The sequence below is a fragment of the Caenorhabditis briggsae genome (genome assembly GCF_000004555.2).
Source record: "Caenorhabditis briggsae complete genome, chrX, whole genome shotgun sequence".
NCBI classification, from domain to species: Eukaryota; Metazoa; Nematoda; class Chromadorea; order Rhabditida; family Rhabditidae; genus Caenorhabditis; species Caenorhabditis briggsae.
This window is the reverse complement of record NC_013491.2, coordinates 6,828,269-6,845,379: the sequence shown is the minus strand read 5'-3', so window position 1 is coordinate 6,845,379 and position 17,111 is coordinate 6,828,269. Positions and strand designations below refer to the sequence as shown.

General features: G+C 38.1%; 2 protein-coding genes across 2 annotated transcripts in view; both read right to left on the bottom strand.

Annotated features, from left to right (window-relative positions):
• Nucleotides 1–2,388: 2,388 nt before the first annotated feature.
• On the bottom strand, nt 2,389–8,793 carry Cbr-rme-4 (the record flags this gene model as incomplete). The annotated part of the gene is made up of 12 exons (XM_002644179.1): nt 2,389–2,782; nt 4,174–4,328; nt 4,378–4,503; nt 4,554–4,607; nt 4,871–4,966; nt 6,351–6,686; nt 6,739–6,841; nt 7,157–7,386; nt 7,733–7,895; nt 8,404–8,520; nt 8,567–8,725; nt 8,774–8,793. 12 exons carry the CDS (start codon nt 8,791–8,793, stop codon nt 2,389–2,391), a joined length of 1,953 nt encoding a protein of 650 aa, XP_002644225.1.
• Nucleotides 8,794–12,125: 3,332 nt separating this feature from the next.
• The window catches only part of CBG17228, a gene marked incomplete at both ends in the record, with an annotated part of 11,500 nt that continues 6,514 nt past the window's right edge, over nt 12,126–17,111 (bottom strand). The window contains 9 exons of the mRNA XM_002644180.1: nt 12,126–12,341; nt 12,392–12,508; nt 12,557–12,748; nt 12,803–12,957; nt 13,374–13,435; nt 13,478–13,610; nt 13,702–13,771; nt 15,060–15,154; nt 15,201–15,396. Coding sequence (XP_002644226.1) covers nt 12,126–12,341; nt 12,392–12,508; nt 12,557–12,748; nt 12,803–12,957; nt 13,374–13,435; nt 13,478–13,610; nt 13,702–13,771; nt 15,060–15,154; nt 15,201–15,396 — 1,236 coding nt within the window. The remainder of the gene's footprint in view (nt 12,342–12,391; nt 12,509–12,556; nt 12,749–12,802; nt 12,958–13,373; nt 13,436–13,477; nt 13,611–13,701; nt 13,772–15,059; nt 15,155–15,200; nt 15,397–17,111) is intronic.

Genomic DNA, 17,111 nt, shown 5'->3' with positions numbered 1-17,111 from the left:
TCGTGTTCCTGGAAAACCTGGAAAAATTGGCAGCTTTGGACGCAATTTCCAGTTACTGGAGTCTACTTTGAACGCGGCATAAATTTTTATGTAGCGTTTTCTAAATTCCAGTCTTTCAAAATTCAGGCCAGAAATTTTCTACGTTTTGAGCCAAATTTCTCATTTTAGTTTCCGTCCAGTTATGGTTTTGCAGGTCCCTAGTTACTAAGATAATAATAAACTTTTTAGAACTTTTTTTTTGAAATTTTAGACACGATTTTCAAACTCCCGGGTTACTGTAGAAACTAACCTTTAACTTCTTTGGCTTCCTCCAAGATTCTTTGACTTGTTTTCAGTCGTAGAGCTGCGAGAGCTGCAAATTAGTAGTCCAAATAAAAGAAACACAAAATAATTGAGAGATGGTGTCAAGTGCACCAAAATTTTGGTCGAATGGCAAGTGTACTCCAAGATGGGAGAGGGCAATAGACTGAGAGACGCAGAGATCTCTCTTCCCCATCTCGTATGCTCCGCCCCCTTGAGAGATATAGTGACTCGACGGCAACGCGGCGACCGCTGGCGGGAATACAGAAAGAGCATTGGTCACTCGAGAGACGCAGAGAAAAAAGCGGGAGGTCAAAAAAAGAAAAAACATAGGGATTGTGTCAGAATTCTGGACTATCAATAATAAATCGAGGGAATGCCTCAAGAAGTAAAAAAGAACGTCGACGTCGTGGGACAGAAGCTCCGCCCATAGAAAAATACATTTTGTTTGATGTAATGGAACCTAAGGCCAAGCTCGAGTAGTATTCGAATCATTTCCTCAAAATTTTAGTACAAAAAATCCGATTTGATTTGAAATAAGAATAGGCTTTTTCAAATATTTCTGAAGCGATTTGTTGAAGGAAAAATGAGTTCTGATAATTTTTGAATTTCAGGTAATTATTTTAAGGGATTTTGGAGTTTTTTAAAGGTATTTGAGGAGTTTTTTGAAAAAATTCGGGGTTCATCAAAGTATTGAACATTGCATTTTTCTGAATCTCTGTTTAAATAAGCTCAGACTGTTTTTTTTTCCAAACATTTTGAGCGGATTTTCCGGTTTTGAGAAAATACTGTAGAAATTTTTTTTTCAAATTTCTCGGAACTTTGGAAGGAATTTATAACTCAGTTATGTCAGTTTTCTTTTCATTATGAAAAAAAAGTAAATCACAAATGCCCAAAGAAATCGAAATTTTAGGAATTTAGAAAATTTTTCGCTCAGTTAGTTGAGTGAAAATTGAATTCCCTTAAATTTCTAAAATTGATCTTTTTTAGATTTTTGAGCATAACTTTGACATATATTTTTTTTAAGAAAGTTACGGAATTTTTGAATGTAGGCTCGTGGAGGAAAAAATTGCATTTTTCGGAGCTTCCGTTCATACAAATTTGTACGTTTTTTCGACAAAAAACAATAATTTTTAAGATTTTGGGATACTGTAGAAATTTCATTCGAACCTTCCAAAACCTTGATTTTTTAGGATAGCAAATTGATCAAAGTGATTTTCTGATAACTATGTGTTCAACTTTTCTCAGTCTTAAAAAAGCCAAGGTCCCAAAAACCAAAACCGAATGTTTGGGCCTAAAGTTTCGGTGCCAAAACGACATGATGCAAAGTACGTCCGTAGGCATTAACGCGTCACATAGCAAATCCTGTAAAAAAGTTCAAAAAACAGAAAAATCGGCCTGCCAAGCCACGCCTTGTTCTGCCTTGTGCAGTCGCGCTCCGTTCGATTTCACGTTCGGCCGTCTCGATGGGCAGAAAAAAGAAAAAATGGAAGATGAGGGACTGAGAAAACGATGAGAGACCAGAGAAAAAGAGAGAGCATTTTGTGGATGACCACAAGAGAAAAACAAGAGTCATTGGCGAGAGATAGCGTTGTGTCACTCTGAGACACAGACATCGGGTGTCGCGGAAGCGAGCAGAACAGACGGCAAAGCGTTGTGTTGGAGTGATCACAACGAGGAAGGAAAAGAACTGCTTGCCAACAAGAAGTAAAAGAATAAGAGGGAAAGGGGGAGGAGGTGATACAAATATCGGGACCCCACATGAACAGAACTTCTCAATTTGAATCTTATAAGATTGCCCAAAAAGACATACTACCCAACGATTCAATTTATTTCTTACCAAACAAAATATAATTTACTGACACTTGCCAATGTTTCAAAGTCATTTTGCGATGAGATGTTTTGGGGAGAATAGAATAAAAATATACCATAGGTGGGGCAATTTACAGTTCAAAAATGACTATTTTCGGAACCAAATTATGACTTTTTTGTCCACAGGGAAGATGAGAAAAAGGGAGACAAATATATAGATAAAGTTTACACAAACGAAAAAAATGGTTTTGTTAAATTAATCACAAGAATAGCTGACTACTCGAACGTTTCCCATCTGTGAGCGGGTAGTGGTGGTGGAGGCGCATGTACGGCCGCCGGAACAGCTGGAGCAGCAAATGGTTGCCCGGACGATGGACCAACCGAAGCGGGACGTCGTGGTGGTAGTGGTGGTGGCGGTTGCCATACAGCTGTATTAGCAGGCGTTGGATTGCTCTCAATCGGACGGATTTGAGTCCATTGTAGGCCTTGATTGAACTGAACAAGGTGAGGAGCAGATGAGCCGCTGGCCGGGAACGGCTGGGTCGATGAGCCAGGAATCATGCGAGGAACTAGTGGTGGAGGTGGTCGAGATGGCAGTGGTGGAGCTGGACCGTCTGGAGAAGTGGCGAATGGGTCGGCGAAAACGTTGTGAATGGGTTGTGATGGCGTTCTGAAAAGGGAACAGTTGAATTAGTATGAAAAATTGAGCATTCTAGAAATAACTGGCAAGAATTAGTTTAATATAAATTTAATTTTCAGAGCACGAATTTTGTGAAAGATATGAAAATTTTGTCACCTGATTAATTATTTATCATAATATCAGTAAAATTTATTAATTCACAACTTTTTAATATCTTTCACAGGAACCGAGAAAAATGGGCTTAAAATCTATGAAAATATGGCGGTATGGGTTTTTCCTCCAAGATTTTGAGATTTGAAATTTTGATATTACTGTAGTGAGACATTAAAAAATGTTTTTGTTGTTTCACTTATCGAAGCAATTGAACGAGTGACGCAAATTTCTCATGCTACCGCGCAGCTACAGTACCTACAAAGTCGCAAAGTCGGCTAATAACCGTTGAAATTCAAAAAACTGTAATGTCGACTTTGATCTCATTTACCTTGATTACTAGGAAAGATATCAAAAATTTAAAACAAATATCTGATTTTATTATAAATAGTTTTTAAGTTAACAGATATCAGGGATCGAGATAATGAAGCTCAAAGTCGACGGTTTGGATAGGCTCACGGTATTTCATCTTTCTTAATGAGTATTTTCTCTCATTTTCCTAGATTTTACAACATAATTTTGGTAACTACCGTATCCGTTTTTTTCCATTCCAAAAAAGTTCAATTTTTCCGAGCAGCAAGCTATACGAAATCGTGTTTTGTGACCATTAGTCTTCAAGACACAAATCTGACTAGACATCTTCTCGTTTCTGCTTCCTTCGCTTTTCAGTAGTCACTTAATTGATGGGGAACAATAACTCCGTGCATATTGGAGTGGTTAATCTCCAAATTTGGGGGTCAACAACTCATTGAGAATAAGGGTCTTGTTCTTTAATTTTTCTTGATAATCAACATTTTCGAAAATTAGAAAAATTCCGGAAAGACTATTCCGAACATCTTCACTTCCTCTTATTCTTCCAAGCTTTGATAAATTTTCCTCTCGCTCATCTATAGCTACCGCATTTCGTTTCAATTTCAAAAGATCATTTTTCTGCGAGTTGCTAGCGAGTTGCTATACGAAATCGTGTTTTGAACCCATTAATTTTCTAGACCAAGATATGACTCGACATATTTTTGTTTTCGTTACCTCCGCTGCTTAGTAATCTCAAAATTGAGGGGAAAGAGAGCCCCGGCGTCAATCCGAGTCAGTTTAATCACGATTTCGTAAAGCTCGCAACTCGGAGAAAAGTACATCACCAAATTTGAGGGTTCAAAAGAACATTAAGCGCGCGTGTGACTCTATCCAGGCGCCATCCGAGTATAAACTTGTTTTGATACAACGAGGTGTCTGGCTGGTTGTTATGGCATGCAAATTTGAAGAATAAATCTTACTTTCTATTTGTGGGGAGCTCTGCGGGACGAAGAAAGTATTGCTCATCGACGGAAGTGAGACCGCTCGTTGTTGGTCCATCGAAATCGATCAAATTGGCGACTGGTACATTGTCGTGCGGATTTTCGATAGCTTTGTCCTCTTCTCCCTCGTCTCTCTGAAAAAACATCGCTTGATTTTTGTCGGGAATATCACAATTTTCCTACCGCTGCCTCCCATTGAAGATTATCAAACGACATTGGCGGTGCCTCAACTCCATTCTGTGTCGATTTCTTTTTTGCAGCCGCTTTTCGGATCTCTCGAGGCGTCAGACGTTGTAATCGGCTGGCAATCTGTCATATTTAGTTATATTCTCAGTTAGACATTTTTGTCCTAATATTACCTGGAATCCAGAAGTTTTCAGTGCACCGATTACATCGCTGGCATTCTCCTTGACCTGGAATTCAGAATATTTAGATTATTTGAAGATGAGCATTTCAAAAAATTAGAATCATGCAAAAGAGAAAACTGAAAATTTGAGATGATAGACACTTTTAAAAACACTTTGAAAGACCCAACAACACAAGTGTCTTACTGTGTGTATTGTGGAGTGTACCACCGGTTCTTGAAGCTCAATCTGAATGGGTAGAGGTTGCATTCCGAGGTTAGGAAGGGGGTAAGCAGGCCGAAAGGAGTACTGTACTCAGTATTCAAACTCACCGGTCGATTCTTCAAATCCATCTGTTCGATTTCAATTTCAAACTGATCTCCTGGCATGTGTCCCTCCTTGAACACCTCGAGACGGTCATGGATGAACTGAAAAATCAATAATCGTAGGCATGTGACTTTCGTCTGCAATTTGTGTTGTCCAGTCAAACCGGCCGGCCGGGGCAACGATTAACACAAATTTAGGCAATTATGCGTTTTTTTAGTTTGTATAGTTAAGAATAGTGGTGTTTTTAGCGGAAAATAGTGTATTTTCACACGAAATTTAGAAAAAATTCATGAAAATTAATGGATTTTTTATCGAAATAGAACCAAAAACTGGGATCAATAAGGCGTTTCGGTGCTCAACGATGATGTTTGGATTCTTTTTTTCACACAAGACCTTAGAATTTTATGTTTTACTGGTATATGATGCTGGCATAACAGTATTGGGCCAGTGCGAAGAGGAAGACTGCTACTGGCCCACCGGACCATATATGTATTCTGCTGCGGTCATTGTTTTTTATAGATTTTGAGTTTCTGGACTAGTTTTTTCCAGATGGGCATATGAAAAATGTCAAAGCATATTACCGAAGCCCAACCTATTGGTGAAAACCGTCATAATTTCAAGAAAGACAGTTGGAAAACTTGAAATGACTTAAAAACTAGTTAATTTTGTGTGAAGTTGAGCAATCGACATTGATACCAGGATCATTTCGTTGCTTGTTTCTAGAGCAGGCTTTAACGAAACTTGAGGACATACATTTTTGGTTGGATGTGTTATATAAACTCGTTTTAGTTTAATTTAGCAAGATTAGGAGCACCGTCACGGTGCAGAAGACTCACCGATGGTCAAATGAGCCAACGATTCTCCACCGCCCTTGGTTTTTCTATATCTATGAGCTCTGCATGAAAACTCGGATTTTGGCCTGGTTTTTTCATAGATTGGCTTGTGAAAAATCTCGAAATACATCACCAATGCCATTAAAACAATCATATTTTCAAAAATAACAGTCATGTTGGCGGAAAATCGACTATTTCGTCACAAGTGGTGATAAATCAGGTAATTTTTGTGTGACTACACATCAAAATTGAGCGGGTATCTGATTAGGATGAAACAACAAGGTCCCGAGAACTTCGTATTTTTTTTCACATCATTTTTGCGGAAATTTGTAATTTTTCGATTCAAAACACCAAAAATGACTCTAAAACCGGTTATTTTTTCTCAAATAGGATATTCGGAGCCGATACCAAGATTATTTTGTTGGTTGGCACTAGAGCGGATTTTATAGGAACTCGAAGACATAAAAGTTTTAATTTCTGGGTTATTGGAGCTCGTTTCTGTCTGAAATATAAATTTGCATCACCACCATGGAAACGAAAACTGACTCCTGGCCAACTGGACCAACGACTAGTCCCGGCCGGAACCAGGAATCTGGGCACCGGATCAGGTTTTCTATTTTCATTAAGGAATTTGTCAAAATTGAAAACTCACTCTCTCCAAGTACTGAACCCCATCGGCACCTAGCAACGACTCAATGTACGACTGATACGACGGTCTCTGATTGGCGATAAATCTCTCCTTGTTGAACTTCAATGTACTCGGAGTCTCTCCCACAAATCCACTGGTATAGTCGCCAAAGAGAAGAACCATGGCACGCAAGAAGTGCTTAGCAAAGGTGTCATCCATGGCCAACTGCGATCGCAACTGTTGCTTCAAGAAGGCGACGACTTCAGCTGGCATTGCCGCCACGTCATCATACGGGCTTGTCAAAGTCTTCTCATCGATGTCGACAATCACAACGTCTCCTATGTCACGTAGATTCAACTTCTGAAGGTTGATTAAGTTAAGTAAAGGGAATCGGAAGGATTGATTAGCTTACCGCGTTGTCGAGCACCGTCTTCGGGACTCCGATCAGATATGGCATGGGTGCCATGACCATGTCAACCAAGGGTTCTGGAAGGATGGTGATGAAGACGGATTGCCTGGAAGAGAGATCTTATGATTGTAGTCAGTACTTACTAAGTATGAAATAAATCTCTACGCGCAGTCAGGTATGTCGGAAACAGTGCCGCGGCTTTCTCGATGTTTTGTTTCTGGGATTTGTAAAATTGGGAAGCCTAGCGGCCTTAGTAATTGCTTGGTTGTCAGTGCTAATTTCCAAAAGAGTGAACAATTTGAACCAGTGAAACATACCCACGGCCCGAGCCGCGTACCGACAAGCTTGTGTGAAGCTATGCAATGCTATTTTTCTGATAACGCCAATTTGTCCGCATTATTGCCCCTTTAATGATACTCACCAGCACATTGGGTAAAGCAACATCGAGACAGCATGCAGACAAGAGCTCAGTGTTCCAACTTTCCGTCCGGTGAACAAGATACGTCGCTCCTTCAGAAGACTGGCAAAGATTGCAAGCGTCTGTCGTGGATCGATGGCATTGTAGAACTCGAGGAAGTACTTGTCCGAACTCAATGTTGGCAGTCGAGTTGGGTCTGGAATCTTCTCGGCGAATACAATTCGATAGTTGTGCTGAAAAAAAAACAATGTTTTTTAAGTGCATACTTGTCAAATTCCAGGCCAACCCAGTTAACCGGCTCGGCCAGGCCCGGTCACTGCAGGTAGCAATATTTTGAAAAATCATCTATCGAATTCCATTTTGAAGAAAATGTCTTGAAATATTCATAAAAAGCTTTTAAAAATTCGCAAGGACTTCAGAATTTGAAATTTTCATAATCAGACCAGAGCCGATAGGGCCGGGCCAGATCGGAAAATTTTTAGTTTCGACACAGCCAGGCCCGGCCGTGAAAAGTTTACTTAAATGTGCCGAAATTCATTTTGCTCTTTTGTTTTTAGCTTCATCTTCATCCATAATTACCTTTGGATTGTGGTCGACGAATCGAAGATACTCATCAATGTTTGGTATGTCCGTGTGATAGAATTTTGTGAGCACCGACTCGACGTCCTCCTGTTGAGCGGAACCCATAACCAATGAGATGTCGTTGAGCGCCTTGAAGAAAACATTTGGCCAGAAGAATCCGCTGGAAATATGTAATTTGAAGTTTGCTACGCTGCTGAGAAATCGCTAAATTAGTGAATTTTCATTCTTCGTCTTGAGACCCGACGTGTGTGTCGATTTAAGGATGTTGTGTTGATTCACGGCGGATAAAGGATGGAATAAATTAAAAATTATTGTTATACTCAAATCGATTCAAATCTAAAATCCTTGAACCTTTCAGAAGTCTCTAAGATCCTTAGAAATCCATAAAGTCACATCGTTCCGGGAAGTATTTTTATTCCGGTTTTTTTTCATCAGTTTCGTATGTGATTTCCTATGACGACACTGGTTTTTTAACTTTTCATCGCTCAGAAATTCTTAGTTTTCTTTTTCTCAATTTTTTCTCTCAATCCCACGCAAATTTCTGGAATGCCTAGGGAACAAACGAGATTATTAATTGAATTTTGCCCCTTTTTTCCTGCATTTTTGTGCTGTTTTTACAAAAAATTTGGACAAACATTTCCCTGCGATTCCAAAAAATCGATACCAACCTCAAGAAGCAAATGCACGTGTCGGTCCGCGGTGTGTAACGACAGAATCCGAAGGAGAATTTGGAATTCGAGTCGGTGAGAACGAAACTGAACAGCTGGACGGCATCAACTTCAACACTGAAAACGATGAATCAGCTTGTGAGAAAAGTTTCAAGGTACTTACTCTTTGAGCTGGCATGGAAATGCAAACTGTTGAATACTTTTGACAATTGATGGATCGTGAAAATCATCTGGATACTTGAATCGAAGCGATGCACGTTTTTCACCTAGTTTTGGAGCACTAAGTTCGCAGAATACGTCGTACAGCGTTGCCACATCGCTTCTATAACTTTTTCAATTGAAAAATCTTCAATTTACCTTTTGAAATCACCTGTATCGTCCATATGTCATGTGTATAGTGTGAGCAAGATTGAAAGAAGGCTGTGTGCGCAGTCTGACGGGAATATCTAGGAAGATAGAGGAATTTAATAAAGCAATGGGGGTATGCGTCAGCTATCCATGTGAAACAAAAAAGAAAAAGTGGTGTGAGCGAAGTGGCGAAATCGGTTTATTACAAAAAATCCGTGCGCGCAAGAAACGCGCCAACGATTGGTGATTGGTGCGTTTTTCGTGCGCGCGTTATGCGCAAAGAGGCGAACGACACACAAAGCAGACGGGGGAAAAAAACGGACGAGTGGGAAGAAAAAGAAGAAGACGAAAAAGAATGGGTATAGAAGGCCAGATGGATGGGGAGGACTGCCAAGGCGTGAGAGAATGAATGGGATGAAATTAGTGATCCAAATGAAAAAAACGGGGCAGAGGAAAGAAATGAAAAGGACTACTGTGGTGCCGGCCAACGCGAGACTCTGAATAGAAAATTTAGAATAAGTAAGGCAAAGAGAAAACAAAAAAAAACAAAAAAACTGGCATTTCTTATTTTTTCGAATCACAGAGTCCGTTTTTTTTTCTAGTTGTGTGGTATGGGGAGGGACTGCTGTCAGAGACATAGAAGAGATAAGAAAATAAACTTTTAAAAAAATCAAAAAACTTCTAAAAAGCATGGAAAGAAGGAGTGCACTAGTTTTGACTTTTTTTGGGGAGTAAAAAACAGCGAAGGGCTTTAAAACAAAGTCGTTTCGGCTCATTTTCGAAAATTTTATGGTTGAAATGTGGTCTTTTTTGACATAATAGCCCATTTATATACTGGGGTGGTCAACTGGTGAGACTACGGTAGAAAAGGGAAAAAAAAAGATTTAGAAAAGAAAAAAAAATGACTATTGGCACCAGGGCTACGGTAGGAAAAATGAGGAAAAAAAAGAATATAAATGTTTCCAAACAAACAATTTTTGAAATTCTGTATATTGGAAAATTCGAAATTCCGAGAAAAAATATCGAAATTTTCAGAAATTCTGAAGTTCTGAAATTTTGGAAAAAAAAATTATTTTTTTAAAACTTTGTAATTTTCCAAACTACAATTCTTCAAAAATTCGGAAAATTTTAAAAAATTGAATGAAAATTCAGAAAGTCTAAAAAAGCATAAGAATTAGTCAAAAAAATCTCACTCTTTAGAATTCTTTAAATTCCAAAAATTCCCAATTCCAGAGAAAAAACCGTAATTTATGAAAATTCTGAAATGCAAAAGTTTCCAAAAATGCAAAAAAAAGTTTTTAAAAATGTTAAAAAGATTCTGAACTGAAAAAAAAGTTTTGAAAATTCCAAGAAAGTTCATAAAACAACGAGCAGTTGGTTCAAATTCGTTTATCATTTTCGTTCAGCAAAAAAAATTATTTTCCCAAACTGAATGACTCAAATTCGGACAGTTCACTGATCAAAATGTACTATGAACTCTGACTCAGCCCGGATTCCCATTCTGTACATTCTATTAAACAATTTTATAGGCTTTCTATAAAGAAAAATTTTGGGACTATCTTACTGTTTGCCTAGAACCGGGCAGCTGTCTTCTAAGGACGACTGCTGCCCACAGAGTGCCAGTCAGTGCTCATATATCCTTCTTGACCGTCGTATGTTTCCGGGCGGAGACATTCCTCAGAGAAAAAAGGAGATTATGAGAGCAACAAGACCTGACACATAATCTGGAAATCTTTCGATCCTCTCAATCTCTCACGCTATTCTCAGGGTAGAACCTTACATAATGACCGAAAACTGAGGAATAGTGACGAGTATGGAAAACGTAGGCGTTTTTGAGGCTGAAATGAGAGACGACGGAACAAACTGAACAACTAAACGGCAAAAAAGTTTATGGCAAATCGGGACACAGCGCGAGGAGGAGAGTTAATATAGTGCGTCCTTCCGTCGGTGCTGGTGGTACACTGTGCAATTGAAAGAGAGTGGCGAAAAAAAGATAGACGAAATGAATAAACATGGTGGTTGTGAGGAATCGACAAAGCGTACTACTACTACTATTACTACAACGTACAAAACTCGGAATATGGTCAGACCACAGTGAGTGACCTCTTCCGAAAAAGGTATTACGAAAGAAAATGAGGAATAGAATGGGAAAGATGAAAGAGGAAAGGAGGTGGGGCTGTAAAAAAACCGCCAGACTAGTATAGCCATTAATTTCGTCAGTCTGTCAGAAAATAGACATACTGAAGGAGAATCGCCATGCAACAGCGACATTGTTTCTGAGCAACCGTGTGCGTAGTTTTAGAGTTTTTACAAATGACGTTTTAGGAATATTAAGTTTTAAAATTTTCAAAAAAGAAGTTTGAAAAAGAGGGAATTTTGGGAAAAAGATCCAAATCAACAGTTGTCGAAGTAAAGCTAGAAAACCCAGTCAATCTCAGAAAACAGAAAAATTGGTCTTTTTTTTCCAAAGATGACCATCAGGAACGTTGTCAATGCAAGAAAATAAATAGATGTTTGTATGCTACATTTATAGAAGCCACATTCCTACATTGGAAAACCACACATGGCAAGGTGTGAGTGAGGCCATGACCTCTTTCTTTTTCATAAAAACAATAGTGGAAATGAAAAGTTACTGTTAGGATATCCCTTATAAGAGAATTTTAACTTCTGTGGGATTAACGAAAAGGGAAAAAAATTTTGACATTTTTTTCTTTCTACTTTTTTTCAATTTTCAGAGTTTTGAATTTATAGAATTTTTGTCTTTGAAAATTTGAGATTTAAAAACAAAAACGAAAATCAGTAAATCGGACAGAATTTCGATTTTTGGACAATTCCAATTTTTAAATTATTCAATCAGACACAGTTGTCCAAATTTTCAAAGTTTGGAATTTTTAAAATTTTATTAGAAATATTTTAATCTGAAAAAAATGATCTTTATTCCGAGTATTTATTGACGAATAAATATTTTCACAAGACTGAATAAATATAGGTACATTAAATCGATTGAGGAGTATATATATATATATATATATATATATATATATATATTAATTTAGGAGAGTTCAGGGCAAATAGATAAATAGGTTTTTTTTGCATTTTACGCATACATATATGTTGATTAAGGATTAATCCAGAATTTATCGAATCTGGGGAATATTGAATTTGGAACGGGTAGATTGAGGAATTTTTTCAGTAGGGGGTAGTTTAGAGTGATGAATAAAGTGTTTTGTTAACATTAAAGATTATACGAGTTATTGCGGTTGTTGGGTGGGAAACGGAGAAGAACAAAAATTGGAGGAAAAAAGAGACAAGAAGAGTTGTGACAGGCTGTTATCAGCAAAACTGACTTGATGGCAAAAGTGTGGCTTGTCACGTTAGAGTTCTAAAACATCAATCTTCTCTTTCTTCTCTTTTAAAAGATCCAAATTGTACTCCAAGTTCTTGAAATGTTGTGACTTTTTGAATTGAATGAATGTGTCAAACATTAAATGAAGTGACTCGATGAGACTGTCTCCAACAGGAATATCAACAAGGTTGAGACACATTTCAGCGTACGTAGCTAAATCGCAGTCTATCTCAGCAGGTGGCGCCTAGAACAGAATAGAATACATATGGTTATGGTCACTCGGTTTTCACTCACTCTAAGATTTGGAGCTGCTTTCTGAATTTGAGCAGGAAGCTCTTGCATGGTATCCTCAACGGTTTGGCTGATGGTTTTGTAGGTGACAGTTGACTTTGGCACATTTTTACGGTGCTCCTGAAATATTTCATAAGATTGAAAGCATAAAAAAAAAGATATGCTCACCTTAACATCAGCGATCCATTTGAGAATCTTATCTGGATTCTTATCAGCGTTATGCAACACCTTCACTGGAACATCATTATCTAACACCTTTGAATCCTTGACCGCATTGCGAATCTGCATGTCGACGATTGTAGCGTCGCTCTGCTCACAAGGTGGCTCGTCTCTTTGCGTGAGGCCCGCGTTATCGTCAATCTAAAATTCAAACAGATGGCATAAACATGTTTGTGAGATGAATTCCGGACGTACGTCGTCTGGACGAGGCACTTTGACGAATAAGTCGACGTCGCCATATGCTGGCATGTATTCAATGTCGAAGGGCTTAAGCTTTGGTGTGAGCTGGACTTCCTGGGCTTTGTACGCATCCACATAGGATAGTACGGTGAGTTCCTCGCTTGTGAATCCTGAATTATTCATTTTCTTGGTTAAAAAAGTTTCAATTTTTGTCTAATCGCATAAATATTTTCTAATAAAATTGTTTATTTCCGTTTTATCTTATGAATATCAGTTCCTTTTAATTCTCTAATCGAATCTCAAGGGATTCCGATTTTTTTTAGATCCGATGAATTTTCTTGAACTTTCGAACATTATGTCATCTAATAGAATGTCATTGAGAAATTTGATCATTTTACCTCGAGACATGAGGAGAAATATGCCTCAAAACTAATTAGCCTATATGGATAATGTCACGCATCGCGAGTAATCGAGCCAATTCGTTATTGTCTCAATTTTCAGAAGAAAAATTCAGAGAAATTTGTTCAAGAAGAGGCAGAAAACTAAATAACGAAAAAATAGTGAAGGGATATGACATTTTTCTTACCCTCATTAGAGAGACTCTCCGCATCATCAGAGCTTCTAGAATTATCCCGAATAATGCTGACTCTAAAAAATTAAAATAATTGGGTCCACAATAAAAGTCCCTACTTGGCCATTTGTTCCTCGACTTGGGAGACAAGTCCACCACGCGACATTCTTCGGGAAGCTGAGCGGAACGGTGGAGCCGTTCCAGCAACATTAGTGCTGGAATAGGCTGGTGGTGAGCCTGGTAGTTGTGGAGCTGAAGAATTATAGGGATGAAGCACAAATTAGAAACAATTAGAGTTGGCTCAGTGGAGACAGCAAAAAAAACAAAATTAAAGGAAATTTACCTGACGTATCAATCATGTCTTCGAACTCGTTGTCTAAGTCGCCATGAGCAGCCATTGGATTTATGAGTGCCTAAAAACGTGTAATTTAGAGTGTGCCGTATACTAATGGCCTGAAAGACGGCCCACGAGGTTTGCGTGGATTAATTACAGGATACAAAACTGAATAATATTGGTTGGTGTACTTAGTCTCGTATGATTCTACGAAGAGTGCAACCAACGGTCTTCAAGATGGCAATAACAATTCGAGTTCAACTGTCTCGGTTTCTATAAGAAATATCAAAAATCTGTCAACTGATAAAATATGGTGACATTATGATGAACAGTTTATCAGTTGACAGAACTTTGATATCTCTCGGAAGAGCCGAGATAATTGACCTCAAAGTGGACTATCTAGTGCGCTCTCATGAAAGAAAATACTGTATTTTAAAAATTGAACATTATTTTATACTTCATTCAAAAAATAGGAAAAAAAAATGGATTTTTGAAATACTGTAAGTCTCAAATTAACAGATTTTGTTCAAAGAAAGGTGAATGAGGATTTCTGAGAAATGAGAAAGATACAAAATGTGTCTGTCTCGTGGCGAAGAAGCCGTTCAATACTAAACAAGTGCCACATATTGGGAGGCGTTGCTGTGAAAATGTAAATTGAGGAAATAAGGCTTTTTTTGGGAAGTGTTTAGAAGAAAATGTGCTCTATTGAACTCCATGGCTACCGTACTTGCTATAATAGAAGGTTATCCGGACACGTGCACTTGAAGCGCATTTTCCTAACTTGCTATAAAAGATATCATGAATTCGTCAACTAATAAAATGTTTTTTGTAATATCAATAACATTTTATCAGTTGATCACTTTTTGATATCTTTTGGAGGAATTAACATAATTTAGCTTGAAGACACACACAGGCTGGGCTTCTAAGAAATTAAATACGGTATTCTATGGGTACTGCGGCAGATATTGAGATGGCAAAGCTTTGAACAATTTTTATCATAAAATCAGGATTTTTAAAAATTACAGAATAATGTAGCTTTTGTAAACATAAATATTCTAAATATCTCGTTTTAATTTGAAAAGTAAGAATGATATAAATAATTTGAAAATCTCTCAAATCACGCTATTCAATCTACACACCGATTCCCATTCATCTTTAATCCGAGAAGGAAAAGAAAATGAACATTGTAGTCTTATGAGGATTTTTCTCCATGGCGACGCCCACCAAACAAAAGGACAACACGAGGGGCTTAGCTCGTGCTTCTTCTCTTCCTTCCCTCTCCCAGGAAGCCAGGTTCCCACATGTACATGGGAGTGTGTCTTTGAAGACATAATAAGCCCCTCTTTCACATCTGGATACACACTCACCTCAATGTAGCAACGGGTACGAGGAGTGGGCTCCGGTGACGATTGGTAGGATTCATTGCCACGTGATTCCGGGGTTGTTGGGAGCGGATTCAAATCTAAAGCAAAAAATACATATCAAGAACCTAAAATTACTTTAATTACTTCTTCTCCACATGTTGGATGGCCCTCCTCCGGACGGATTATAGAGCTCTCGTTCCTCCTGACGAATCAAATCCCTGGATGCGAGCTCCTCTAGCTTTTGAAGGGCAGAATTGCTCAGTCGGAATCCGCGAGACAAGTTGGTGTTGGCTTGCTGTTCATACGGTGACGTGATCACTGTTCCTCCTCTGTATGAGATCTGAAATTAAGAATAGTTAGGTATAGCCGATTCAGATTATAACTTGCTTTAAAAATATCCGAATTTTCGAAACTGAGTGCCGTAAAAACTGTAATAGAACACCACTCTTTGTTTGCACTTTGAGCTCAATTACTTTGAGAAAAATCTCGATTCTCAAATTGCAAGTCTAGGGTAGCATTTTCATACAGTGTTCACCTAGCTAGTGGTAAAGAAAATTGGGGGAATTCAAGTATGAAAAAAGAGGAGATTGCAAAACCACTGGAGCTCACAACTCAAAACCGGCAAAATGAGTCTTAATCCACCGGATCCGAGTATTTATACGCACTCTAAAAATGGGTATTACAAAAAAGCTTAACCAGAAGTGTGACACGAGAATCGGCACGAGGACTGGCACGAGAATAATAATAGACGGATCAGTGGTGGCTAATGGAAAAGATTAACTTCTTTTAGGAATCTACAGAATCCAAATGAATAGAGCACTTAACGGATTTGCACTTCTCACTATCAGGTGACTGGATACTCATAATCGGTGGTCTTTTGGTACTCTTTACTGACTATTCAGAAAATCGAAATTTCAATACATACTTGCTCTTCCCTCAATTAATCAAAAAATTGAAGTGAGAATAAATTTGAAAATTGAGATCTCCAAACTTCTGATTGAGCTCATCAAAGTCAATGCTTTCAAATTGAATTTTTCGGTTTTTATCCGAGCTATGATTGGACTAGTGGTTGGGGGTCATGTAAAGGAACTAGATAAGATCGCGAAGTCACCAGAACTTACAACCCAAAACCGGCGAAACGAGTCTTAATCCGGCAGACGTGGGTATTTATAGACCCTCTCGTGGGTATTTATAGACCCTCAGAGGTGTGACGGCCCATACTCCCAGGGGGCATCGAAATAGGGGGCATCGTGCTCAAAGGGGGCATTGATAGTCTCGTAGGGGTCATTGAGATCAATTTGAGTATATGATTCTGAATATGATGAATTTTTATTTTTACATCTTTTTCGTAGTTTTTTTAGGAAAACAAACACAATTGAAGACTATCGAAGGTGTTATTTCGGAGAGTCAACTGGGTAGAATTTCGGCAAATAGTTCGGGGGTTCAATGATTCGGGGGTACAACTCATTTCATTCAGGGGTATAATGCTTGTGATTCGGGGGTACAGTTTTTTTTTTTGAGGGAGTTTCTGAATTCCTGAATTTCAGAGCTTGAAAATCTCAGAATTCTTAGAATTTCAGAACTTTGAAATTTCAGTATTTCGGAATCTGAGAATTTCAGAATGTTAGAATTTCAGAACTTCGAAATCGCAGAACTTCAGAATCTCAATATTTTTGAATTTTTAAAAATTACGACAGAAAATTTTCACTTCTCATTGTCAAATTGTTCTTTTTGATTTTGTGTCATATTTTTCACTCATTATGAAAAAAAATTGTGAAAATTGTGCTGTACTGAAAGGCATTATTTTTTTTTGAATTTTTGAGTCTCGAAATGTCAGGAAAGTATACAACGGAGAACTGTAAAATAATCTTGACAAGTTTTACAAACTCAGGACTTTAAAGGGGGACTCCGACCAAAAATTTTTATTGCCTTAAAATGTTTCAAAAAATATATTGTTTTCCTAATATTATTGCAAAAAAATTTTAAAAAAATACCGTAAAACCTCTAATAGAACGACACCCGGATCGTCCACTTTGAGCCTCACTTTTTTTTTAG